We start from the raw sequence: 26,421 nt of genomic DNA, 5'->3' as shown, positions 1-26,421 counted from the left end.
GGGCCCCAGCCTGCTACCCACAGCCTCCTCTCTTTTCACAACCCACTGTGGCTCCCTCAGTCATGGTCCAGGTATACCCTTTAGCACATGAGCCCTGATAGGTGTCTTAAGCTGCTGCTCTGTCTGACCTTTCCCAAAGCCAGAGTGCCTGGCCCCTCCCTGTTGAGGAGGCAGTCTGGAAGGTCGGCTATTCATGTATGAGGTGACCCAAAATAGGAAACTTTGCTGGCACGATTCCTGCTTTCCTCCTTTGGGTCAGCATCTGCTTCAGCAGTTCTAAATGGCTTCCAGTCACTACCTGTTTGAGTACATGCAGATGCATTCTGTATGGGAAATTTTAGAGCCAAGTCAGAACCCAGCAGAGCAGGCTGGAGATGCAGCTCAGTGGCATAAATACCTACCCGGCAAGTGCCAAGTCCTGAGTTGGATTTCAAGTACCAACAAAACAAACCAGCATTTGACCAGTAATGGGAAAGTGATGTGTCTGTGTGCCCAGGCATGTGGTCAGACCTGTCTCTTGCCACCGCCTGTGTTGTGTCCTGAGCCTGCCATGACTATGGCGAAATCTTTGTCTGGAGCTGGTCTTGGCACAGCCTGTGCTTGTAACCTGTTCAGTGAGTGTATTGTGGGCCTGCTGTGGTATCTCTCATTTGGAGTGATGCCCTGCCTTGTTCAGTGCCTTGCTCAGTGCCTGGAGGCCTGACCAGTGGACCTACGTCCTGGGCCACCCCAGAAAGAATTAGAGTTATGATTCCTGAGAGCCAGGGTCTTACCTGGCGCTGCGTCTCCTTTCTTCTCCCCAGGTGGCTGGAAATGCTCATGGTCTATCCCAGGACCAACAAGCAGAACCAGAAGAAGAAACGGAAAGTGGAGCCACCCACCCCACAGGTAGGCCATGGTCTTGCCAGGTGGCCTCCCCTCTGTGAAGAACGGGGAAGAGGTCAGGCCAGAGCTAAGGCAGTCATGTCCTGCATGCTGTCTCCTTCCTCCCCACTCCCTGCTGATCACAGTCCACTTCATCCTTTCTGAGTGTGTTTTCTAGCCATCCTGTGGGCCTCTGGAGAGGGAGGAGGGATTGCCGGCACACAGTCCTTTGTTGCTGGAGAGTCTTGGAATATCCCTGAGGAGCTCTTCAGTCTTAGGCCTGGGGAAGTGAGGCTGTGGTCCTGAGCTCTGAGCCTGGCAAATGAACTTTTTTTTTTCCTTTTTGAGAAAAGGTCTCAGGTTACTCTCTAAATTGTCCAGATTGGGCTCAAACTTGCAATCCCACCTCACCCTCCCAGAGTGCTGGGATTACAGGTTTGTGCTGCCATACTTAGCTCATAACTGGCGTCTAATTGCTAGGGTTATTGTCAGTGTTAATGTAAGCATTATGTCCATTGTGACTGTTTAGTAAATGCTAATCCTTTCCTCTTTCTACCCAGCTTTAACCCTCATTAAGTGCTTTTTCCTGTGTTGGATTGAGCCTCCCAGCCCCTTGAAAATGAACAGATTGAGATGGACTCCCTTAAGTGTCCCAGGGTGAGAGGCCTGCTGAAATTGAAGAAAGCCAGGTGAAGGTAGAACCCTGTTGCCCCTGGGACAGGACATTCCTCACTGGCTCTTGTCTCAAGGGGCTTTGGAGGCCAGGAATGGTCAGAAACGGGTACATGTTGGTGCCTGGGCCCACCCCCCATCATTGGACATCCACCCCAATCTTATCCCTTCCAAAGGTGCCCCAGGGGCACCACCAGCATCCCCTACGAGGGAGATGTTCCTGATTAGAAGTCTACAAAAAAATACAGAGTGCTTCTTGGAGACTGAAAATGGAACTTCCTGCTGAGGAACAGCAGTTAATAAACAATCTTTCAAAGCTGACTGTTCTGAGGGAAAAAAAAATGTGTAAGCAGAAGAACAGTGGTTGAGGTTACTCTACATTTCCATGGTGATGCCTTGGAAACAGTGCAGGGCAGAGCTGCCTCTAAGTAAGGTTAACTTCATTTGTTGTAGATATCTTGGGCCAAGGCAGGATCTTTGGTTGGATCCCCTCACTTGTGACCCCATACTCCAAGTACTGCTGCCCAAGATCAGGTTCTCCCTTTCAGATTGGTAGAAGCCATATGATCGCAGGTAGTGAGAAAGGTCTTCTCTTTCCCTGAGCCATGTCTCTTAGACTAGGTGGCATTTCTAGGAATGTAGATACAGGGCATGGGACCTGGATCATTCTAGCTTTCTCTTCTAAGTGTTCTCCTAAGCTGATCTGGTGGAGATTTTCTTCTGCCTCTTGATCTCCAGAACATCCTGTTTAAGGCCATTGGTTTCCAAAACTGTGAACTTTCATCAGACGCTATCTCCCTCAGGTGACGTGGGCCTCTTTAGAGGAGAGGTGGAGATTGCATAAATCTCACAGTCCCTGAGGAGATCTGCTTCTGGCAGCATGATTCTGGTAGCATTCAAATGGCCCAGGCTGGGCTATGGAGTGAGCCTTAGGCCTTTGGGGCCTCTATAGGGCCATGAATCTGAAATCCTATACCTGGTTCTTTCTGTACAGCTATCTGTGGGCCCAGGAGAGTTTCAGATTAAACTGTGGAGCACTGAAGCCTCAGTCTCTGCTGAGTCCAGTTAGACTCAGCCTCTGCTCTAGGGAAACACAAGTAGGGGAGCTGTGAGTCTCACATCTTGAAGATGGGGCCGTGGATCAGGCCACAGATAGCAGTCTGGGGTGGGGATCCCAACAGAGCCCAGGGCAGTGAGAGGAGACAGGCCCAGCCCCAAGCAGAACCCAGCAGCGATGATTTGAGAAGCACAGATTCCTCATATGGCTAAGAAAGAGAGTACCTGGGGCAGGTAATAGCACAAACCCACCATAAAGTATGACCAGGTCTGGAGTCCCTTAGTCAGTTATGCAGACCCCAGAGGTCTATTAGGTGGATCCTCCCATCTCCCAGCCATGTGCTCTTGGCCCATTGCAGAGACCTGTAAAACAGCTGGCTTGTCTGTGAGACCACCACCACCACCAATAACAGCAACCTGTGCAGGTGTTGAATGGCTTCCTCTCCCTCACAGGAATCTTACTTTCTGTGGGGGTATCTGCTATCCACTGCTCCAGGTCAGAGCTCTCCATTCCCATTGTGTCCTCTGCTCCATTTGCATACCAGGGAAGAAAAAAAGCCTTCTTTGACATGCCTCCAGAGAGGGGCCCTGAATCTCTTAGAAACTTTCTCAGCAGCTCTGATCAACAGCACAGACTTTAGTGGGGCACTGACAGCTGTGAGCCATGCTGCCTATTCAGGAAATGGTATACAAAAAACCCAGGTACTTTATTCCTTCCTCAAACCCAGACTGAGTCTATGTAGTGTGAGCCCAGTCTAGCACTGTGAGAAGAGAAGGATCTGTGTGGCCATATTCAGCCCAGCAAGATGTCTCATCTACCTACTCAGAAGAAGAAAAGTGTCTTTGCCCAGAGGTGGGCCTCCCTACCATCTACACAGAGTGGTGTCCTGACTGAGAGGCAGGATGACCCTGGGACTGGTCTCCAAATGTCATTGGAGACCTTCAGAAACTGTCAGGAAAGTCCTACATCACTTGCTTTGAAGCTAACTTCTTTCAGGCAGTCTCAGACATGGGAATCGGTGAGCAGTGACTCGGAGCCAGATAAATGGTCAGGTATAGGTCCTGGGCTTGGGAAAGGGCCTCTTGGTTTGATCTCATCCAGTGAGGCCTGGGATCCTTTCAAATTTGGCAACAGCTTTGGAGCAAATACTCCATCTAGTCCCTTGCTCCTCCTCACCTTTCTTGTTCTGGTGCACACAGTAGTAGAAATGCTTGGACCTCCATGCTGCCGCTTTTGGCCGTGGACTTAAAAAAGCACTATCCCTACTCATCCTTCTCATCCTTGCAGTCCTTCTGCCGGTTTGGTGATCCTGGGTAGTACAGTGCCTGGCCTGGCTACTCACAGATAACCTGATGATCATCTTAGGTCCTTGCATGTACACTACCTGGTCATCTGTAACCCTCATCAGGGGCCCAATCCAGAGGTAACCTAAGAGGAATTCCAGAAAATGAGGTGGGCCACCAGGATGGGAAGGGAAGGTGGGTATTTTTGTGTCACCTCTGTCCTGTATTTGGCAAGTTGAGACATGCCTCATTTTTTGAGAGAGGCCAGAGCTATCCTGTTTGTTGGGAGCTGGCTTTGCAACACAGGTGGGGATAGCAGCTGGGGATACAGCAGCTGTATTTGTTAGCTTTACATTACTATGACAGTACTCATGGAAAACTAAGGAAGAAAGATTCTTTTGGCCTACAGTTACAGAATTTTCTGTCCATTGTTTTGCTGGTCCTCTTGATTCTAAGTCCATGATGAGACTTAACATCACAGCTAGGAGTATGTAGTAGGGCAAAGGTGCTCCTATTAGAGTGGCCTGGAAGCAGGTGGGGCCCCTTCACTGGTACAGTTCTTTTGACTCACCTCTTCCAATCAGGCCTTGCCTCTTAAAGTTTCCACCACCTCCTTGTGGCATTGCCAGCTGGGGAACAAGCCTTTAAAACTTAGGCCTTTGGGGAATATTCCAGATTCAAAACATAACACGAACCTTCATCTAGGCTGTGTGTTTGTGGAGTTCAGTTCTCTGCATACTTAAGAACTACATGCTCTGTGTCTATAAGGTAGCTTCCCTGCACATGCCTAGTTTGGGGGCAGCACCACTTCTGTACCCTGGGGAAGTGGGAATTGACACTATTCCTGTCCAGACCACTCCCTTGATACTAGCTTGCATAAGAGAGAGCATTTGCACACAAGCACATGCGAACATGTTCATATGTTTTCAGATTGGAGTGGGATATTTGTTGTCTTAGTCCATCCCTGATGCTTTAACAAAATACCACAGACTAGGTGAGTTGAACAACAGACACTTATTTTCTCTCAGCCCTGCAGACTGGGAAGTCCCAAGATAAGGCTACAGGAGATTTAGTATCTGGTGAGAGCCCACTTTCTGTTCCTTATATGGTAGAAGGGTCAAGGCCCTTCTCTAGGACCTCTTGTGTAAGAGCACTGATATTCACTTTTCACGCTCATGTCCTAATCACTTAACTGTTAAGAATGCCCTCATGTCGACAGGGTAGGATCGCCACACATGATTTTGGGGGAGAGAAGGGCACAAACATTCAGGGGATAATATTTGCTTACATTGATGATTCTTTCCTTCACATAGTGTCTGGATATTCCGTTTTAGTTTCTTAGGTTCAAAGGTGGAAGGTGGGTGAGGCTACAGGGCTGGCCAGGCTTAGATACCCTGGAAATTTGTCATATGTATTAACTGAGGCTCTGCAGATAACAGTGGGCCTGGTTTAAAGTCATTTTCTTTGTAACCCTGTCCTGTCTCCATATATTGGTGTCTGAAGTACCTGAGAGTCTTGGCATGACAGACTGTGAATTAGTTTCTCTGATTTTCTCCTTGGTGTTCAAGCCACCTTTGGGTATTGACTGGTTGCATGGATGGGGAGGGCTGGTATGGGTTTGGTGAAAGGACTCTGACAGAAACTTGGGGCCTTTCATCTACATTTGCCAAGGTGGCCTGAAGCCACTTGGATTGGGCACTGCAGAAGCCCCAGAGGGGAGAAAGCCACGTGCCGTTGGGATGGAGCTTCCTCAGTGTTCTGGGGGCACAGTTCCCCTTTCTGGGGCTTCCTAGACTCTGAACCTGTCTGTGTAGCTGATCTGGCATCTCCCGTAGCTGGGCAGCCAGAACCTGTGAACCAGCTCAAGCTGTTTGCTCGGATACCCCCACTGACACCACTGTCTTCCCAGGAGCCCGGGCCTGCCAAGGTGGCTGTGACCAGCAACAGCAGCAGTATCCCCAGTGCAGAAAAAGTCCCCACCACCAAGTCCACGCTCTGGCAAGAAGAAATGAGGGCCAAGGACCAGCCTGATGGGAGCAACCTAAGTCCAGCTCAAAGTCCCAGGCAGAGCCAGCCTTCTTCTGCCAGCTCCCTGCGGGAACCAGGGCTGGAGAGCAAAGAAGGTGAGCGGGGCCTGGCTGGCCTGCCTGCATATCCTGGTGTCCCATCATCCCAACAGACAGGAGCTTAACTGTGGACATGGTCAGGAGCCTGTAGAGCCCTATCATGGGCCCTGCACTCGACTTTGTCCTTGTGGATCAGCTGTGGTTTTGGCTTTGTCCCTTGTAGCTCTTAAATCTCATCTGTAAAACTGAAAACAGTACCTACTCTGCATCCCCAGGCAGGTGTTAGAAGAATCAAAAAGGTATGTAGCAAGGGCCATTGTGTGAGGAGGCCTTTTCCATGCACCATGTGCTTATTCTCATAGCTGTATTAGCCCACACTGCCCACATCTTCCTGAGATAAGCAGTAGTTAGGGTAGTCTTGTCCCTTTCCTCACCATATCCATCCTGCCTTGGACGCCGGGTAGAGTGAGGGAAGAAAGTTCTGGGGAGGAAGCGGCTGACGGCACTCTGCCCTCTCCGCTGAGCTCTTGCACTTGCCTGAGCAGTTTTAGGGGTCGTTTTTGTTTTATTTTGTCTCTGCCTCCCTGATCTCAGAACCTAGGTTCTGCACCAGGCTGGCTTTCCCCCTTCATATTTTGTTGACAGGTGTACTATAAGGACTGGCCCAGTGGGTTAAGGCTGGAATGTATTTTACACTTGCTGCGGGTACATGTTGTCTGCATTCCTTGGTAGCACACTCGCCCCATTTATAATTCCTTACCCTCTGCCACTTTGCATCCCAAGTTTGAGAGCTTGTGTGGTTGACCATTTGTTTCCTTCTGGAGATTTGATGAGCATCCCTCCTGGGATGGAGTCCTGCTGTACCTGCCCAGCCCCAGACTAAATACAAAGGGCCCACCAGCTACTCTCGGCCAGATTCCAGGGAGACTTACCTGATGGGAAAGTACAGAGAATGGTTCATTTCCATCATAGTTCTTGCCTTCCAAATCTGCCCTTGAGCAGTCCCTGATAAGCATGGGAGTTAGAAGATGGAGAGGTGACCCCTTTGGGGACCTTGTGTGAGATTTTTTAAACTTTCTTACTGTATAGCTAGCTGCAGGCTGAGTATTACCTCCTCCTCCCCTTTCTCTTCCAGAGGAGAGCTCCATGAGTAGCGACCGCATGGACTGTGGCCGCAAAGTGCGGGTGGAAAGTGGCTACTTTTCACTGGAAAAGACCAAGCAGGACTTGAAGGCTGAGGAGCAGCAGCTGCCCCCACCGCACTCCCCTCCTAGCCCTAGCACCCCCAACAACAGGTACAGTTATCCCAAATCACTCTCGCAGAAGTTTGGTCACCCCCCTCACTCCTCAGGTCCTCAAGACTCCAGGCGAATGGTCTGCAGCATCTCTCTCGGCTCCCTGGAAGAGGCCAGCCGGCCCTTTGCCAGTGTGGACTGCAGCAGCACTGGGGGGCGGGGGACAGAGAGACTGGGGAGCGCCTTTGCCTTTAAAGCCACCCGGCAGTATGCTGCCCTGGCCGACGTCCCTAAGGCCATCAGGATCAGCCACCGAGAAGCCTTCCAGGTGGAGAAAAGGCGACTGGAGCGTAGGACTCGGGCCCGGAGCCCTGGCAGGGAAGAGGTGGCCCGTCTGTTTGGCAACCAGCGGAGGTAAGGAAGGAATTAGAGGGCCATACTGTTATGCGATTGTGTACATGCACACATGCCTGCATATGTACACACACACACACACACACACTCCCTAAGCTTCCTTGTTGAGAGTGCAGGGTACCTCTCCTTATGGGCCCTTGACCAGCTCCAGAACACAGCTCCTGGCAATCAGGTACAGGATTTCTGAGCCCCCAGAGCCCTGGGCTATTGTGGTCAGTGCCTCCTGGATTGTGACCTTGGGGGTCCCTGGGGGTTTTCAGCTGCCAGACCTTATGGAGGACTGAATATGGTGCTTTTTGGCCCACTTCTGTTCTCTGAGATGACGAGAGCCACAAGTGGGGACAGGCCTTCCTTACCTGGCAGTCCCAGAATGGGCAGAGGGCACTGAGGAAGTGCAATGTCAGCACAGGTTCCTCCTTTGAGGTCACACTTCCTGTGATCCACAGGGAAACCAAGGAGGCTTGTGAAGCTACCACATGTCTGATGGCTTTACTACAGCCCTCTTGCCCTCTTGGCTGAAATGGGAAGACAGAGTGGAGCCCTGCTTCAGGGGAGCAGTGGGATATAGACAGCCTGGCCAAGGGCAGGGGAGATCTCACTGCTGTCCAAGAAGAGGAAGCTTCTGCCTGCCCTCCCTAAGGAAGACTGACTTAGTCTTCCTTAGAACTGGAGAAGACTCTACCTGTGGCTTTTCCAGGCTTAGACCTAGATAGATACCCAAGTGTCCCTCAAAGGAGTTCCCACCGTGTTTTTCCTGGACAAGGTAAATGGATGTTTTTCCTGGACAAAAGGGCTCCTTACCTGGCTCTATGAATCGATACCTAGAGGTCTGTGACGCCTCTTTCAAAGTCATTTTAGGAGTACCTGTGTCATTTTAGAAGTATGTGTGTTAGTTTTTTGGAGAATCCATAGTTTTCAAAGAACTTTGCTGTCCTGAAAAGAGATAGGACTGAAGTTCTAGAATTTTTGTCCACAGTGTCCTCCCTAACTTGGGCACAACCTAAAACTCAGAGATAGACATGCCGTTGACTCAGCAGTCAGGAGGCTGAGGCAGGAGAATCACTGTAGGTTCGGGGCCAGCCTGGGCTTCAAAGTGGGTTCTTTTCTTATGTAGCCTGAACTACATAATAAAACCCTGTCCAAAAAAATTAAAACAAAAACAAAAAAACGGCATGCTGTTGGAGGTTCCGAATGTGGCAGGGGTTGTTGCTCCTTGAAGGGCACGGGAAGGCAAGGCAGTTCTGAGGAGGTGTCTTTCCTATCTCCCAACCCTTTCCTTGGCCCATGTTAGCCGACAGCCCAGCCATCCGTCATAAGGGCCCAGATGAAAGGCCTGTGGATCTACAGATCAACTTGCCGGAAAAGGAGAACTTTCCTAGTCGTTGGTTTTAACAAAAGAGGAAGAAGAATGTCCATGCACTTGACTGTCCTCACATTTCATTGGTAGCTCATCAAGGTGCCTGTTATTACCACCCCTGCTTTGTACATGTGAAAACCATGGCTCAGAAACAGGATGACCTCTCCCAATAAGCGGCTAGTGGGTCCTTGTAGGAAGTTACTACTCCCATGATGTTACCCAGGACTGGGACCTATGGCCTTTTTTAAGCAAACATACAAGTAGAGGATCTTGCTAGTGATTGAGGAAGCTGATGGGACAGGCAGGGGAGGCTTTGTGCTGGCTGGCAGCAGATTGTGTGTTGTGGTGGCTTCTGAGCAGGAGTAGCCATATCCTGGATTAGCACCAAACCACAGAATTAACATTCTGCACACCTGCTTGGCTTGGCCACTTCTTAAAGGAATTTCTTTTGAACTTATTCTCATCTCCTGGCCTAGTATAGATGTAGTCTCTGGGCTTTGTTTATGCATGCTTTCTGCCACCATGAGCATGGATTTCAACTGGTGTTGGCACCCTAAACTCTCCTCCTCTGCATTCTAACCTTGTGACTGTCCCTTCCTCACTAACCCTAATGATCTCTGAATGGCTGCCATCACTCTCTGAGGCCCACTCACTAGATGTTGAATAGGCCACCTCGTGCTGGATTGGATCCTGTCCCTTAGCAAAGTAAAGCATTTCCAAAGTGGCAGGAAATGAGCCACAGTCCCCTGAGTGGCAGCCAGGAGAGGCCTACCTTGAAGCTAGGCAGCTAAGACCGGATGTTAATTTCTTGACACGCCTCAGCTGAGCTAATAGATAAGTCCTGTCTGAACCTGACAGGCTCTAGGTTCCCATGTGTCTGTCCATTAGATACCTGGAGCTTTTGCCAATGATTCTTGGACAGTGAGTTGTCTTTGGTTGCTGAGTGCAGGGAAGCCCTTGTAGGACTGCTGCTGATTGACAGGAGGGTGGGTCTCCTGTGGTCCTGACCTGCCAACCTCATTGTGTTTCAGTTAATTCCCTGGGAAGCCAGTTGCTGCAGAAGGCAGCATGTAGTCTTGATATGCTGCCAGTGAGGTGATACTTGTCACACTTGTGATACTTAAGAATGCAAATGACTGTGCCAGAGGTTGCTTGAGCCTTTGGTCTCACAGTATCTCCTTGAGGCTGTGTGGAGTAGCTGGAGCAAGTGCCTTCCTTTTTCCCAGTTGGCTCTTCTGCCTAGAGCTCCAAAGCTTCATAGCATGCAACTTGCATGAGGTTCTAGCACAGCACAGTACTCACTGCTTTCTTGGGCCTTTCTAGGCTCCACAGCAAGCAGGAACTGGACACCATGACCCGTCACAGTGATTAACCTGTGATGGATGCCTTGCCTGCACTCACCAAAGCTTTCTGTAGAGCCCAGTGACCCCAGTAGCTTCTGTAGTTCCCTATTCTTGGTCTGCTTCCTTTGCTGCTCATCTTCAGCTGCTGCTGCATCAGGCTGGCCCAGCACAAGCCCCTTGCTGAAGAGATCCTTGTGAGAAAGCTGGAGAGATAAAGCAGAGCCTAGTGTCTCAGACCTCTGTCCATCCCTAGCTGGTACCCTCCTTCGGGCTCAGACTCCCTCATCCCTGTCCCCCAGGATCTGAGCCACTTCTTCCCTTTCCTCCTAGTTAGGTCTTAGTCTTCTGGCTATGGGGACCCTTTAGGCACTTGCCCTTGGGTCTCAACCACTTGTTCAGAACTCAAGTGAAGCCGTTCCCATGAGGGGATTGAGATGTGCCTAGGAGCATAGGCCTTTGGTCTGGGGAAGAGAGGCTGCTCTTTGCCATATCCAGGTCCAAATCCTATGCTCTCTTGTAGGGTGGGCAACCCCAGGAATGAGAGCCTCCTTGACTAACCCACCGATGTGACTCTAGGACTATGGGACAATCATGGTTTCTCTCCCTCTTCCACAATCACCTTGGGATTTTGCTTCTTCAATTCTTCGAATAATTTTGATTTACTATGATTTGATTTTACAAACAGTCCTTTTCTGTTTATTCATTTTCCAGCCTTGTTTTCTTTCAGGTCTTGCCCTCTCCGCCCTCTGCTGTGTCGCTGTGGCGTTCGCGCCTTCTCCACCTGCTTCGCTCCCATCTCAGCTCCGTCGGCAGTAGACCACCTGACAAGGCCACCAGCCTTCTCATATGAATCAACTGCTTGTTTTTGTTTAATTTGGTTTTTTATTCCTGTTGGCAGAAATAATGTTAATTCATGGGCTTCTTGCCTGCTAAATTTTGGGTGCATTTGGGCAGGGACTGCATTGTAATTGTGGACAGATGCAGTGTGCAGAGCCCTTCCAAGGTGGTTGCCTTCTGATTATGTCTGTGACTTGGGAGAGGCTGCCGGTGACAAGCTGTGTACAGCCACATGGGTCAGCGTAACACTCTATGGGTCCTCTGGTATGGGGCAGGATAAGTGTGAACCTGGCAGGGAGGGCTGTACCTCAAGCTGTTTCAGCCCTCATAAACAAGATATAGATGGGACTCAGACTGACCAACCTTGAGCCTTAGTGGTATATGACGCTCCACACACCCAACAGGGAAGCTGGGGGATGCTGGCATTGAAGCAGCCAGATAGGTCTGGCGTAGGTGGGTGGCTGTAGGAGCCCTACTCCATTTAAGACCAATCCACCTTAGGAACAGAAGAGACTTGCACTCAACCTCAGCAGCCTCTTGTCTTTTCTTGCAGAAGATCCCAGGTAATTGAGAAATTTGAGGCATTGGACATTGAGAAAGCAGAGCACATGGAGACAAATCTGTCAGCCGGGCCTTCCCCATCGAGCGACACCCGCCAGGGCCGCAGCGAAAAGAGAGCATTCCCCAGGAAGCGGGTGAGCTGCTGGGGATAGAGCACTGAGGCCCAGTTGGGCCTGTGGGGTGACCTGGGTCTAGGTATCACACAACCCCACGTGCCCCTTGTCCCTACCTGCACCCCTAAAGCTGGGGATGTCATTCTGCCAGGGATGCACTCTTTAGTCATCTCCAGTTACCCTCTCAGAGGTCTGGCTGTCTTCTGCATCTTCCTTTCAGAATTCTGCCTTTCTCTAGAGACACTAAATGAGTTTTGGATCCCGTGTCATAAGTAGACTGTTCTCTTCCTCTCTGAGGCAGCCTGGCCACAAGGCTGAACATGCCTTTCTTCCTTCCTGACTTTTGGGCAGCAGTTGTATGTTTATTCCTCTGCTTGGTCTATGGGGTAGGTCAGTGCAGCAGCCCTCTTGCTCTTGGCATGCTCCTACCTGCCTCTTCCTGGAGCCTGCTGTGCCTGAGTTCTTCTTCCTCCTTGGCTTCTTTCTTGCTCATGAGGTACCCAATATCAGCCGCCACTCACTGCCACAGAGCCTTCTATGACCCTAGGAGTGGAGGATAGGGTAGAGCCAGTAGACTGATGATAAACAAGCATCTGAAAGAATAGGGCATTCCAGTGAGGGCCTCTCAGGACACGGGCCTGACAGAATACTGGCCCCTCTGGGAGCAAGACAGACCCTTTTCTGCTCAAGGAGGGACAAACAACCTGATTCGCCTGCCCATGCTGCCCTGGGCTGTACTGACTGGCGGCTGCTCTCTGCCACAGGACTTCATCAGCGAAACCCCCACAGCTCCTCTCTCAGATGCCTCGGCCTCCCCCCTGTCACCACATCGAAGAGCCAAGTCACTGGACAGGAGGTCCACGGAGTCCTCCATGACGGTGAGCCTAGGCAGTACACCAAGTTCTCTGGAGAGATCTGCCATCACCACTGCTCGGCCATTTGGCCACTGTCTGTTTCTGTCCTTATCAGCCGTCCCTCTGCACGGCCCTCATGTGTGCCCCCACCCACTGGCCTTGAGCTCAACAGAAGCAGATCCTGTGTTTCTTCCCTTTCCTAGGCTGAGCAGAACCAGGGTCTGTATGGTATTCTGAACTCTGTTTGCAGGTCTCCACTCAGAAGGCAGCCTGGGCAATCGCAAGGAACCCTGACTTTGGGAGTATGTGCCATAGTAGGGACCTTCTTCTCTTCTGGTGTGAAGTGTTTGTTTTTGTGGTACTTTGGAGGCAGGAGCCACATCATACTGGGAGCTTGCTCTGTTCTTAGAATTACAGAGCAAAGTAGGGCTTTCCCAGTTTGTCCATCTGGGCCTGGAACGGCAATGGCTGAAGTGTCACAGGAGTGGTCAGAGATTTGAACATAGGCACCCTTGACATAATGGCTTGGCTCAGCTCCTCTGTATGCTGTCTGTAGCCTCCTGAAGATACTGGACCCATTCTGAACCTCTCATGCTGAGACAGACCAGTTTCACTATTAACTTGATGGTAACCACTGCCCCCAACTGTCAGCAGAAGCCGGGACAGAAGAAACCAGCCGGGATACACCTGCATTATTCCTCTAAGGAGGCGTGGCTACAGTGACCCAATCACAGCTCAGAGTTGGAGTCTTTATGACTTACCGATCCACAGTGAGGCTGAGTGACCTGAGGAATAGAGTAACTCTTCATTCCCAGGCCTCCCACATGACATGACTGAATGCACCCAAGAGGGACTTTCCCTCTTAATGGTTATCTGGACTGGGGCATCCTAATTCCTCACTGTTACTTTCCGTTGGGTGGAAGGACAGTCTGGTGTGAAGTGGGAGTTAAAGCAAGGCTCTGTTGAGAGACTTCTCATCTGTGATGGCCATCTCAGGTCAGGCAGCAGTCCACTGTTGTCTCTTTATGATGAAGCACAGGCTCTTGGAACACCCTGTTCTGGTGATTGTCTTACCACTTCTCACCTGTTCTAACTGCCTTACTGACTGACCATGGAATAGTAAGAGATGGCAGAGCCAGTTTCTGATCAGAATGGCTGTAGAAAACCACAGAGTGACTGGGGCCAGAGAAGAAATTACTGGGCTCTGCCTGGAGCCTAGCCTGTGTGGCAGGTGGGCTACATGGCGGGTCCGGGCTCAGTTGATGGGATGCAGGTGTCCTAATGTTACGTTCTCTCAGGCTGCCTTTCTGTTCAGCGCTGTCACAGTGGCACAGATAGAATGGGTGCAGTGGGGATAGTGAGTCTGGGCCTTTCCTGCTGGTCTTCTGTCCCATGCTGGTGGAGACTGAGCTTCCTCCTGATAGAGGAGTTGTCTGAGAGTCTGGGCAGGGATGCTGTCTCTTCTTAACACCAGAGGTGGTCTCAAAACCTTTTAGTTCTCTCGTTTTTGTCTTCCTGTAGCTTGAGCAAGAACCTCTGTTCTCTTTTCAGCCATCCTTGCACTCATTCCCCTTTACAAATAGTGCACTAAGCTGTACACCTAGGCCAGTTCTTGGTCCCAAACCAGCTAGGTAGTGGTGGACTCTGTGCAGGCTGAAGCAGAAATTTCTTGGGGCAACCAGGTAGCTCATGCTTCTGCTGCCCATGGCAAGTGAGGCCATACCCTCCATGCTTGCCTAGAGTCTCTTTTCTTCACAGTGCCTGTAGGTGGTATTTTCAGGAACAAGAGGGGATGCACGGCTTGCCTGGCAGGTGGCAAAACTTTCCTAGTGCACGCTTAATCAGGACAAAAATGCCATCCTTATTGGATATGCTTTGTCTGTAATTGAGATTGAGCTGTTGTTTGTTTGTTCTCTCTTTCTCAGCCTGACCTGCTGAATTTCAAGAAAGGCTGGCTGACCAAGCAGTATGAGGATGGCCAGGTGAGTGTATGCAACTGCTGGCCAGTGTGAGTTTGAGTTGGTTTTATCCCTGGTGTGGAGTCTGTGAGCCCTTGCTCCATCTCCTACTTCCTGCACACTGTTGACTCACAGACTACGACTGTGATTGGGACCCCTACCTGTTCATGATTGTGCAGATACACAGCTACTACTGCTGTGGTGGAAATCCTGGAAAGACACCAGCCAGATCTGTCAGTTACCAGCAACACCCTGGGCTTTAAGCCTGCAATATCCTGTAACACTAGCCTTTCACTTGGAGTGGCCTTTTTTTGAAGTCCGCAGGGAGAGGGAAGGCCACTGGCTGTGTGATTGGTTTGTGTTTCCTTAGAAAGCTGCCAAATAGAGTTCCCCAGGGCTGAAAGATCTTGGTATGAGAGATAACCTCAGCTGCAGTGACAGCATTAGGTTCTGGGGGAAGCAAATGTGGTCCATTCTTGCCATCAGATTCAAGTAGGAAAAAAACTGCTTGGGACTGAAATCCAGTCATGCAGTGCACCTTCCCCTCAAGAGCAAAGAGGAACCTGTTGGGTCTTTGCCCTGGAGCCCTTAGAGCCTAGCCCACTTGGGCTCAACCAAGCGCTTTTCTATATGCTGAGTCTTTGTGCCAACATCTTCTCTTTTTCTTCTGTGTTAAATGCCCTTGGCCTTACCTGAAGACTCAAGTTTCCTTCCTTGCTACTTATAGTGAAGACTTGCAAGGGACTCTAGAGGGTTAGTTTGCTCTTTATGGCACAGTTGGAAACACCCAGGACAGCCGAGTGGTTGTGCTCTCATGGCCATTTTCACAGCTACCTTTCCATGGTGATGGGTCCGCCCCATTGTCAACAGCCTCAAGCTGGAGTGGAGGCCTACAAAGCACTAGACACTACCCTGTCACTGTGGATCACAGAGCCCCCAGCCTAGGCCCACCCAGCTCTGCTGCCTTTTCACAGAGGAGCTGCAGCTTAGCAAGCCTCCCTGAGGTTGTGAGTGCATGGCTGGCTGCCACTTGATCAGTCATCTATGTGCTACTTGCCACATGGGTCCAGCTGTGCTGCTTTAGCTGTGCTCTGGCCAATGCCTCAGGACTCTGGCTGTAGGTCACCCTAGAGCAGCAAACTTGCTGCATGGCAAGTTGAGGTTTGTTTTGTTTTGTTTTGTTTTGTTTGTCCTTCCCTTTTAGTGGAAGAAGCACTGGTTTGTCCTGGCTGATCAGAGCCTGAGATACTACAGGGACTCTGTGGCTGAGGAGGTGAGTTTCTTGGCTTCCTTGTCCTATAGAAACGGAACAGATAACACCTGGAGACCTGGGGACCTGGGGCTCCTCAGTGGTGCTGCTTTCTCCGGGGCTAAAGTTCCCAGCTGTATTTGGATGAGTGTCCCTATTACCAGCTTGTGCATCCCAGTTTGAGTCTGGTGGAGTAGTAAACACAACCAGATCAGCTTTGACAGCCTCACAACTGATTTCCCACCTGGGATGCTGGGCTCTTTTGAGGCACTGTGTAGGTACTTTGGAGCAGTGGGTTTCTGCTGCTTTCATTTTTTTGTTCTTTGAAGGACACTGAAATTTGAACACTCAGGCTAAGCAGTCTGTTTTTTTCTGGTGAAAAGATTTTGTGGTGAAGCTGAGTCATTGGAAGAACTGAACTAAATCATGTTCCATCTTCTGGACAAGGATGGGGTGTGGTAGGGGAGCTTTTGGACCCTTTGACAGTCTTGATTCTAGACTACTAACCAGAAGAAGTTTTTTGTTGTTGTTGTTATTGTTATTGTTATTGTTTTGTTTTGTTTTACTTACAAAAAAAAAAAAAAACCTTTTTAAAAAAACTCTATTGAAGTTTGGCAAATGAGTCTTCTATCATTTCCCTGGGACACTCTGGGATCCTTCAGATATATCCACATGTAGGAAAAAAAAAATCCCAGACTCTGGTCATCCTTGCCTATATCTTTGCAACAGAGGATAGAAAGAACCTAGATACCTATTGTGGGGTTGGATTGTATATTTAATTCACTGGACATATCTGACAAGTGCAGATGCTGTGTATTGAAGGTAGGTACAAAGTACAAGTTTTTCTTTCTCTCTCCCTACCTCTCTCTCCCTCCCTCCCCCTTCCCCTCTCCCTCCCTACCTGTCTGTCTGTCTGTCTGTCTGTCTCTTTTTGTCTAAGACAGGGCCTTGCTATGAAGTTCAAGCTGGCTCTGAATGCACACTCTGATCTGCCTCAGCTTTCTCAATGATAATATTACAAGCCAGACAGCAGCTCTGAGCAAGGTCTGAGTCCCTTTCAGGAGAGCTGTGATGGTCAACACTGTGTTTAGAATGAAACTTTGTTTCACTGTATTAGCAATCTTAGGTAAAACTGCTAGTGCCTTGGCATAGGCTGTGGCCATGGACCACACTTGACTGTTGGTCACTTCATACTGTGACAGTCATGATATTTAAAAACAAAAAGAATAGTCTTTCATGGGGCAGGAAAAGTTACTAATTTTATGAGGTTTCAGCCTTTCAGGTTCACCTTTTTATCATTCTATGATTTGTGTTGGGAGGCAAATAGCAGGCTGTCTTGGGGGAAATACTGCTGGCTTCCCCGCTGAACTAGCTGCTGCTTGAAGGTGTTTGAAGGAATAGCTCACAGGTGAACCGGTCAGTCTAGTGAGTTGCAGACATTTTTATGACAATAAACCAAGAAGGAAATAGCTGACAGAGTTCATTGCCAATAATAGTATTTGATGTTTTAAGAAAAAATTAAGTTGGGGGCAGTAGTACACCCTGAAATCCCAGCTACTCAGGAGCCTGAGACAGAAAGATGTCTTGAGCCCAGGAGTGGTTCAAAACCAGCTTAAGCAACGTGGTGAGACTCCCATCTCAGGGGGTAGGGGAGAGGGAGGGAGGGAAAAAAAGAGGAAAGTGAGACAAAACTAGAACTTTGGAAAATTCATGTTCACCATCATGAACTTGACAGTGTCTATTACTTCCAGACTCTACTCATAAAGCAAGTAGTGACTGAGCAAAGATGGTACATAGACCCTTCACGGTGGGTGGTGTGACCAGTTGGAAGCTGTGTGCAACCTGGTGTTTTCCATGTGACTGATACATGATAGAACAAAAGAGGTTTAAAGGATGAACCATGGATTTTAATTGAACAGAGCTCAAAAAACAATAGAAACAGATTCCACAATTTAATTAACCTTTAAGGAACTACAGTTCATCAAAGGAAACCAGTACAGTTACCTAAAAAGGCTATTAAAATCTTTCCTTTTTTGTGTGATTGTATGAAGGGACTCTGTCTTTATACTCATCAACCAGAAACAGTACATGAAAAGACTAAATCCAGAAGTGGGAGAATCTAGCTGTTGTCTCCAAAGAAAGACATGTAAGAAATATGCAGAAACACACACAAAAATCCATGCCACTTTTATAAACCATTTTTAATTATTTTAAATTTGAAAATGAAATGGATTATTTTTATTCTTAAAGATGCTTAAAATTTTAATTTTTAATGTGGTGCCAAAATATTCCTCATTTAAGGACCTACCTGTTTAGCAAGTATTTAGACTTAGGATTTATAATCCATCTCTTTTTTTCATATTTTTCTGTACATCTTGTCTATAAAGCTTCAGTGTTCTTTTTTTTAGTAGCATACACCTTGTTTATATAGTACTGTAATGTGAGCTGATTGTACAGTACAGTACAGTACAGTACAGATAAAACTATAGTTTTATCTCCTGTTATGGAATTCTCTTTGACCATTTCTTTGTTCTAAATATTGTAATGTACATGCTAGCAAGCAGTTTATTTAACAACTTAGTCACAAAACTGGAACTCAATCATTAAATGAGTTATCTGTCTGTGTCATCAGTAGATAAACAGTAGATACACAAAATCTCTTTGGGTTCATCCGTTGTTTAGAGTATAAAGGACTTATGACACGAGCACCTCTGGGAACTGTTAACATGTACTGTCTTTGGACAGACACAGAGAGAAATGATAGTATGGACGCAGCAGGGGCGGGGTCCTGTGCTCTGCAGTGGCAGGATGTGGGTCAAGGTCTCCTCCTGTTAAAGATGTGGTCAGTACAGAAAGTCATTCATGGAATGTGTTCAGGTAGGCCATGGCTCTTTTTAAATCTATGACCCTCTCATTTCTTCCTGCAGGCAGCAGACTTAGATGGAGAAATTGACTTGTCCACGTGTTATGATGTCACAGAGTATCCAGTCCAGAGAAACTATGGCTTTCAGATACATGTGAGTGCAAGGGTGAGGTGGGCCAAACAAAGGTCTGCCTAGCAGGCATGTTTCCTTGAGAACCCGATGTCCTACCCACGTACCTATAAATAGGCCTGCCCTGATGTGTGGTCAGCACTCAGTGGCACATCTGTCCTGCAGCTCCGGACTCCCCACTCTGATATGTTATCGAAACAAAACAGAACAAAAATCAGCATCTTTCTTTTCAAGGCTCTTTAAAGGCTTTTGTTGCTAAAGGCCTTTTTCTTTTGTCTTTTATTTTTTAATGTTTGAGTGTATGTCAACTGGAAGGATATAAGATGCAAGAAATGAAAATGAAAGCATTTGTTGAGTTTTTTAAATTTCAGAAATTTTGTGAGAAATAAAAAACTTTTGTGAGATCTCAGATGAGCAAGGCATGGTCCTGCCCTCACAAAAATAGTCTTAATTGGATAGATCAGAGTGTTCTTAGCCATTACATCAAAGTTGTGAGATCAGGGCTGCTATGAACCAACCAGGCCGAGGATTAAGGGCCTCCTGACTGCCATATTTGCTCTCACTTCTGACACCAGTGGCAGCTTCAGGGGATTCCAAAAACCTTTCAGGCCAGGCATGGTGGTACACACCTGCAGTCCCAGCACACAGGAGGCTGAGGCTAGAGGGTCGCCACCCTGGACTATATAGCAAGGAAAAATAAATAAAATAAATTTATTTTATATCTCAAAAATAAAAAAGGCTTCAGAACTCAGGAAAGCACTGTTTTTATAATTGGTGGACCTGTGAGGTAAAAACTGGGACCAGGAAGGTTCTCGTTTAATGTGCAGCAGTATAGTATTTCCAGGAAGCATGCTAGGGCTACAGTGTGCTGTCTCCACGGAAGCTTCGTGACTGCTATGCTTGATTGAGTGACCATCCTGGTTGTTGATCTGCATCTGTAGGCCAGATGTCCACTGATTTCACAAGGCTCAACTCTATTTCTCTTAGGTCATGGGTGATGTTTGTCTTTCTTACGTAGCTGGCTGCTTCCCTAAGGCCATCTTGTCGACATCAGTTACCAGGTAGTTTCAGCCCTCGCATGGTGCCATCCAGTCAGTCAGTCAGTTAGTCATGAAATCAAGGACAAAGAACAGCTCCCTCTGTGGGTGAAGCCTCTTTGTCTTCTCTCACAAGAGCCTTCTAAGTGGTAGTAGGTAAAGAGCTTGCTCCCTAAGCGGGCTCTGAGAGTTGGTTTCTCCTGCCAGGCTGAGGCTCTTGTGAGCTCACTGATAGCATGTATTAACCTACTAGTTGTTGTTTTTGTTTTGGTTTTTTGTACTAGGCATTGAACTCAGGACCTTGTGCTTGTCAGGCAGGCACTTATACTGCTGAGCTATATCCCAGCCCTTAAACTACCAGTCTTTGAACCCAGAAGCTCAACTGTTGCTGAGTTCAGAGACTTAGACCCACCAAACTTAAATCCCTAAATGCCAGCATGTTTATATTAGGAAAACCCTGGTCCCCGACCCTGTTCTTGCCTTCCCTTCCAACATGTCTGTGAGGGAGCTATGTCACAATCAAGGATTCTCCATTGACCTGGCTACAGGGCCAGCATGAGGTGATGGTTCTTAGCAGCCTGAGCTGTCAGTTCCCCCTTGTAGAAGATGTAGAGCACTCAGTGAACCTCAGCCCTATCTTGGTCATCACGTGTCTCTAGGCTGGGCGTCTTTGTGTATGAGATCTCATTTGCCCTCTGGTAGTTGAGGGCCCATGGTAGTTGTCACCTTTTCACCTGTCAGTGACCTTTCACTCTGTCCTTGGGGTGAGCTTACTCTGATTCAATAAGCTTTTAAGTCCCAGGGTTTGCAAGTCTTAGGTTGGGAGAGGTTACTTTTCAGCTGTGAGCTTCTAGAGCCTGGAGGGATGAGTATACAGTGCCCAGCTCAGTCCTAGATCTGACAGAGCAGAAGAGGAAATCTAATAGAGGCAGATGGGGTAGTACCATGGGAGTGGAGTAGTACCTGGCTTGGCCTGGCAGGTATTGGAGATACAAACTCTGGTAAAACATATCAGGCAGAATGTCAGGGCACTGGAAGGGAGACAAAGTAGGCAGCTTGGTGGTGGTGGGCAGGGAGAAGGAAAGGGTACACAGTGCTGAGAGGAGAGGCAGTCGGAAGGGGCTACCTGGGGCTGAGTTTCCATGATTCGGGCTCAGTTTGAGAACCTGTAATGGGTGGGTGTGGCCCTGAGTGGGAAAGAGTTCAGCTGGAGAAATGAGATGGAGTGCTGCAGCCAGGCCCTAGAAAGTGTCACATCTACGGGTAGAAAGAGCTGACCAGGGAGGAATGTTGGCAGTGTCCATGTGGTATCTTGCAGTGGAGGAAGAGGTCAGATCTGAGCAATGTATTATGGCAGGTTCCGTCAGCACGGAGACTCAAGTATTAAGGCCCTTGCCACCTACTGCCCATCCAAAGACCATCCTCAAAACTTTACCTTCCACCTACTACTTGGCATGTGGTTGCATATGTGAGCAGTCTGGTGGCTTACAGCACAGTGCTGAAATACACCTTTTCTGAACACACAAGCAGTGACAATCTCTGGCCCTGTGTCATGCCCCTCATCTATCTGAGGGGCTTCCGGGCTGAGACCCTAGGTAACACGAGTAGTTATGGCTTCTTGCCATAGCCCTCCTTCTAGCCTGTCTGCCAGCACCTGGTTTTACTCAGGTAGTAGCCTTCATGCAGACACCTCTGGACTTTGACTAGGACACCCCTACACACGTGCTGCAGTGTACCAGTGGCCACAAGACACTGGCATAGGTTCACACTGCTCCACCTCCCCAGACATCTCTCCCATTTCAGGGAGGTTCTGTCCTTCTGTTTGGACTAGGCATGCCCTAAAGAGATGTAGATGCCATTCTTATCTGGTGCATTATAGGAGTGTAGTAAGCATGTGCTTACTCTGGAAGGAGATGCCAGTTTACCACACCCCCTTGAAAGTGTGTCCCACTTCAAGTGTCTTAAATAAAGCACACAGTCCTTGGCAGATGTCCCAGCCTCAGCCCTTCTCTATGTGGCACTTTGTGTATGCACAGTGCAAGGATGGCCACTGGAGATGGGCAGTAACAAAGACCCCTAGATCTAGTTACTTACGACATTTTTGTGTCTTTTTTGTAGACTAAGGAAGGTGAGTTCACCTTGTCAGCCATGACGTCTGGAATCCGACGGAACTGGATCCAGACCATCATGAAGCACGTACACCCAACTACCACCCCAGACGTGACCAGGTGAGACAGACAGGGATACCTGAGGGATCACTTTCTGCTTCCATGGGATGTTCCTTTCCCACATGGGAGCAATGGTTGGGACTTCAGGCTGAGCTCAGCTGCATCCCAGCACAGCTTCTTCCCCATCTGTTGTCTTCCTGAGGACTGGTTCCCCATGCTGTCACCTGGTGCATTGTGGTTTTCCTGCCTCAGGCCAACCTTCCTCCATTGAGCTGGCTGTGTCATTCCTGAAGGTCACCTCTGTGCCTGTTGTGAGCACTGAGCTTGGCAGAGAGCCTTTTATGTTTATCACAGGCGCTTGGTCACGAAGGCCTGGTCTTACACTCTCTAACTATCCCTTAGGACAGCTATGCTATGGCTGGGTAGGGGCAGATATGGGTGCTGTAACTATGGACCACCATAGCTTTGCTCTTCCCTGGTTTCTTTTTGCCTCACTCCTGCATCTGTTTGATTTCTGTGCAACCAGGAAAAGCTTCTCTCTGAGACTCGCAGTGCTGAAGCCCAAGTTGGAAAAGTGTGTTCTCTCCTGTGTTAGCATTCTGTGGTTCGTATCCCTTGGGACCTGTTGCATGTCTTCCTCCTACCCAGAAGGCTAGATTTCATTTTTAGAGAAAGTGGAGAAGGTTCTACTGTGTGGGACTGACTCTGATGGCTGAGCTCCACTGTAACCACCTACGGCCCAGCTTCTTTGTGTTCTCAGGTCCTCTAGTGCCTTTCTCAGCTTGGACAATACATGTTGCTGACCTCAGAGGTTAAGCTATGTGGAGTCTGTGAGGTGGCAGCACTTGCTGGCCTGGGACAGCCTTGGCCATGTCTGCTCTTCATCAAAATCTTCACCTTTTTCCAGGATACTGACACTCCACACCTCTGAATAAGCAGAGGAAAGCTGATCTCTTTTCTTCAGCCTGCTTTCTTACCATGTGTTCATTCCTTCATTCACTAGCAGACAGTATCTAATTGTTCCTGTGTCTTAAAATCAGGAAGGTTGTGGCCAGGATGAGAGGCCCTCTGCCTCAGATGACTCCCCAGTGGGGAGCAGAGCCAATAGCTCAGAGACCAGGCTCTCTCTATTCCCATAGAAAGCTCTACAGCAAAGTGAGAAAGGCACTCAGCTGCCCCATCTACACTGTAGCAGTGGAAAAAATCACAGCGCTGCTTACTAGCAAGCAGTGGATGTGCAAGGATGGGTAGCTTGAGGTCCTCTCCTGCCCATCGCATCCCTACCTGGCCTGACTGCATGCTCAGATCAAGGGTCCTGTGTTGAGAGGTCCTGACACAGTCAGTTGGAATGCATGGTTCATATCTCATGCTTGCATGTGGCTCAGGAGGGGTGGCCTCCCACATGCTCAGCTCTGCTGCTTTCTGAGTAAGGGGCACATGGAACCAGCACAGAGGTCAGGCACTGTGTTTTCCTGCCAAGCTGGGCCCGGCCATTGTCTCCTTAACTAGAGCTTACTGCACAATCTAGTATATCTTAATGGTGGTAGAGTGCCTGAATCCCATTTGTTTTTAGCATGTATTCTTCTGTCAGCTCCTAAGAATAAGGAAAACTTGAATTGTTTGATGCCACAAAGCTAAGCCCCAAGAAGTCAGAATAAGCAGAAATGGTAGTGTCACAGCTGCTGGTCTTGTCCTGCATCTCAATTTTTGTCTTGCAGTCTGTGGTGGCAAAGACCCACGGCACTGCTGTCCCTTGGATCTGGAGGAGCTTCCTCTCCTAAAAGCATTCCTGTCACCCTGCCTGCTCTTGTGTATCATTCTGACACCCTACATGCTGCACCAAAGCCGGCTAGCTGTCTTAGTGATACCTACAGATTACCTGGGTTTGTTTTTACTCACATGTTAGCGTGTCTTAGATTTAACTCTTGCCAATTTTGCTGTTCTAAAAACTTGGATTCTTGCTCTTCATTGCTAAGACAGGTGATTCCCATAGGAGTGATGGGAGCCACTTCTTATTTTTATTGGGTGCCCTTTACTCCAGCTCCTTTCTCTTTGTCCATATTATAAACCCAGGTTCTCCCTGGCAATTCCTCTTGGGCCCTTTCTGTCCCAGATCACTTCTAACTCTCATCTGAGGCTTGCTCAAGACCAAGGCCTAGGGCTGGGGATTTAGGTCAGTGGCGTAAGCACCTACCTGGCAAGCACGAGGTCGTGAGTTCAATCCCCCGTACCAAAAAAAAAAAAAAAAAAAAAAAGACCAAGGCCTACAGCTGGTCCTGACTGCAGTCACCAGGTCTCTTCTCTGTGCCTCAGAGTCTCTGTGGAGAGCCCATTTCCAGCCTCTGACCAGGTTGCCATCAGTGATATGCTCCACCCTCCTCTCTTTCAGTGAGGGTCTCATCAGGAATGTAATCTTTGGGGCACACTGGGGAAGATAGGGATTCCTCACCTAACTAGCTACATCATTGCCACTGTTGGGCACCTCCCTTCTCAGTATGTGGCAGGTTGCAGTACTACTTTTTCCTCCCAGGACACCTGGGCCACTGTCTCTTTCCCTATAAATGACAGTTCAGCTCTCCACTGTGATTTACCTGTCATGACAGAGTGGGCTTTTAAAATAGCTGAGGCTGGTTATGGTGATACCTACCATGTAATCCTAGCACTCAGGAGATTGAAGCAGGAGGTTTACTATGAATACAAGGCCAGCCTGGGTTACATAGTAAGTTCAAGGCCAACCTAAACTACATAGCAAGACTGTGTCTCTTAATTAATTAATTAAAAATAAGTAAAAACAGCAGAGTGTGTAACCTATATATTGACTCCACTGAGCCCTTTTAGAGAAATGGCTGGTTCTTGTTCATTCTGTCACCACCCAGTACAGGGTTCCATTATCAAGTGTTTATACAGTGGCTGGGCCCCTCTTGCCTCTCTCTGTCATCCTAGTGATGAGACCACAAGACACTTACCCCATGCCATATTCTCAGTTGAAGAATGTGTACTGGAAACCTTGGGAGAAATGAACCTTCTCAACCCTGTCATCAGCCCCAAACAAGCTTTCGGTCCTCTGGGAATGGATAGCTGATGACAGATGCATTCCTTCCCCAGCACTCAGGAAGTCACCCAGCGTTAGGAAGTATGAATCAGGCATGGGCTGGTTCACAGCTTACCTTTGCTGGCCTTATGTTTATCCCATAGTTCATTGCCTGAAGAAAAGAGCAAGAACAGCTCAGCTTTTGAAACCTGCCCAAGGCCAAGTGAAAAGCAAGAGCCAGAGCCCGGGGAGCCAGATCCAGAGCAGAAGAGAAGCCGTGCTCGGGAGCGAAGGCGGGAGGGCCGCTCTAAGACCTTTGACTGGGCTGAGTTCCGCCCCATTCAGCAGGCCCTGGCTCAGGAGAGGGCCAGTATCATGGGAACCTCTGATGCCCGTGACCCTGGATACCCCGAGGTAGAATCAGGTGAGCTAGAGCGAGAGCGTGCACGAAGGCGGGAAGAACGCCGTAAGCGCTTTGGGATGCTGGATGCAGTGGATGGACCAAGTATTGAGGATGCAGCTCTGCGCATGGAGGTGGACCGGAGCCCAGGACTGCCAGTTGCTGACCTTAAGACACAGAATGTCCATGTGGAGATTGAGCAGCGGTGGCATCAGGTGGAGACCACCCCTCTCCGAGAGGAAAAGCAGGTGCCCATCGCCCCCTTGCACCTGTCCTCTGAGGATAGAAATGATCGGCTCTCTGCACATGAACTGACCTCTCTGCTGGAAAAGGAGGTAATACCAGTGCAGCTTCCTCTGCATCAGCCTGTCCTGAGCACCATCTATGCTAGCTGTGGCCTGTAAGTTCAGCCACGCAGTCCTCCCTTCTGGTACAGACAGGTCTTTACAGTTAGGGTGGATGCTGAAATAGAACAGAGAACCAGGTCATGACAGAGTGAGGATATTGAGCCTTTCTAGAATGGAGTTTATAGAACATGTAGACCTGTGGCCAGGCAGTAGGCCCAGATAGTAGGCTCTATTATTCTTGCTACAGGGCATGAGCTAGATTTTAAGGGGAAGAGTGTGAGTAGAGTTAGGTTTCTACCTGCAGGAAGCAGCTCTGGGGGACACGAGCCAGAGCTGTTGGGGTAAATCTGTTGTTTAGACCTGTTAGGGTAAGAGATAACATCGGGAGGCAAAGGCTGTGCCCCTGATGCTTAGGATATGAAACGGCCGTGGGAGGAGGCTAGATAAGAATTGGAACCTAGAGGAGTTGGGTACCCAGCCCCTGCATTCACAGCACATGGGGTTCTTATGGAATTGTGTCCCAGCATTAATTCTTTTTTTTTTCTTTTTTTTCTTTTTTTTTTTTTTTTTTTTGGTACTGGG

The 26,421-nt window shown here is 48.8% G+C and overlaps 1 protein-coding gene across 8 annotated transcripts in view; it reads left to right on the top strand.

Moving 5' to 3' along the window:
- Mprip (myosin phosphatase Rho interacting protein) overlaps positions 1-26,421 on the top strand; it is a 130,983-nt gene that overhangs the window by 80,116 nt on the left and 24,446 nt on the right. For 2 of the 8 annotated variants that reach the window (XM_063242282.1, XM_063242284.1), the window contains 11 exons: positions 804-888; positions 5,786-5,999; positions 7,078-7,237; positions 11,682-11,823; positions 12,567-12,680; positions 14,582-14,638; positions 15,819-15,887; positions 18,791-18,880; positions 22,012-22,121; positions 22,588-22,665; positions 25,257-25,827. In XM_063242282.1, coding sequence (XP_063098352.1) covers positions 804-888; positions 5,786-5,999; positions 7,078-7,237; positions 11,682-11,823; positions 12,567-12,680; positions 14,582-14,638; positions 15,819-15,887; positions 18,791-18,880; positions 22,012-22,121; positions 22,588-22,665; positions 25,257-25,827 — 1,690 coding nt within the window. Of the gene's footprint in view, positions 1-803; positions 889-5,785; positions 6,000-7,077; positions 7,592-11,681; positions 11,824-12,566; positions 12,681-14,581; positions 14,639-15,818; positions 15,888-18,790; positions 18,881-22,011; positions 22,122-22,587; positions 22,666-25,256; positions 25,828-26,421 lie in introns of those variants that run through there. The other 6 variants (XM_063242280.1, XM_063242281.1, XM_063242287.1 and 3 more) reach the window with 4 other exon arrangements.

This window comes from Cavia porcellus, unplaced genomic scaffold (assembly GCF_034190915.1).
Source record: "Cavia porcellus strain 051 isolate PalLab524CR breed Dunkin Hartley unplaced genomic scaffold, mCavPor4.1 scaffold_32, whole genome shotgun sequence".
Classification (NCBI taxonomy): Eukaryota; Metazoa; Chordata; class Mammalia; order Rodentia; family Caviidae; genus Cavia; species Cavia porcellus.
This window is presented reverse-complemented; position numbering and strand designations above follow the sequence as displayed.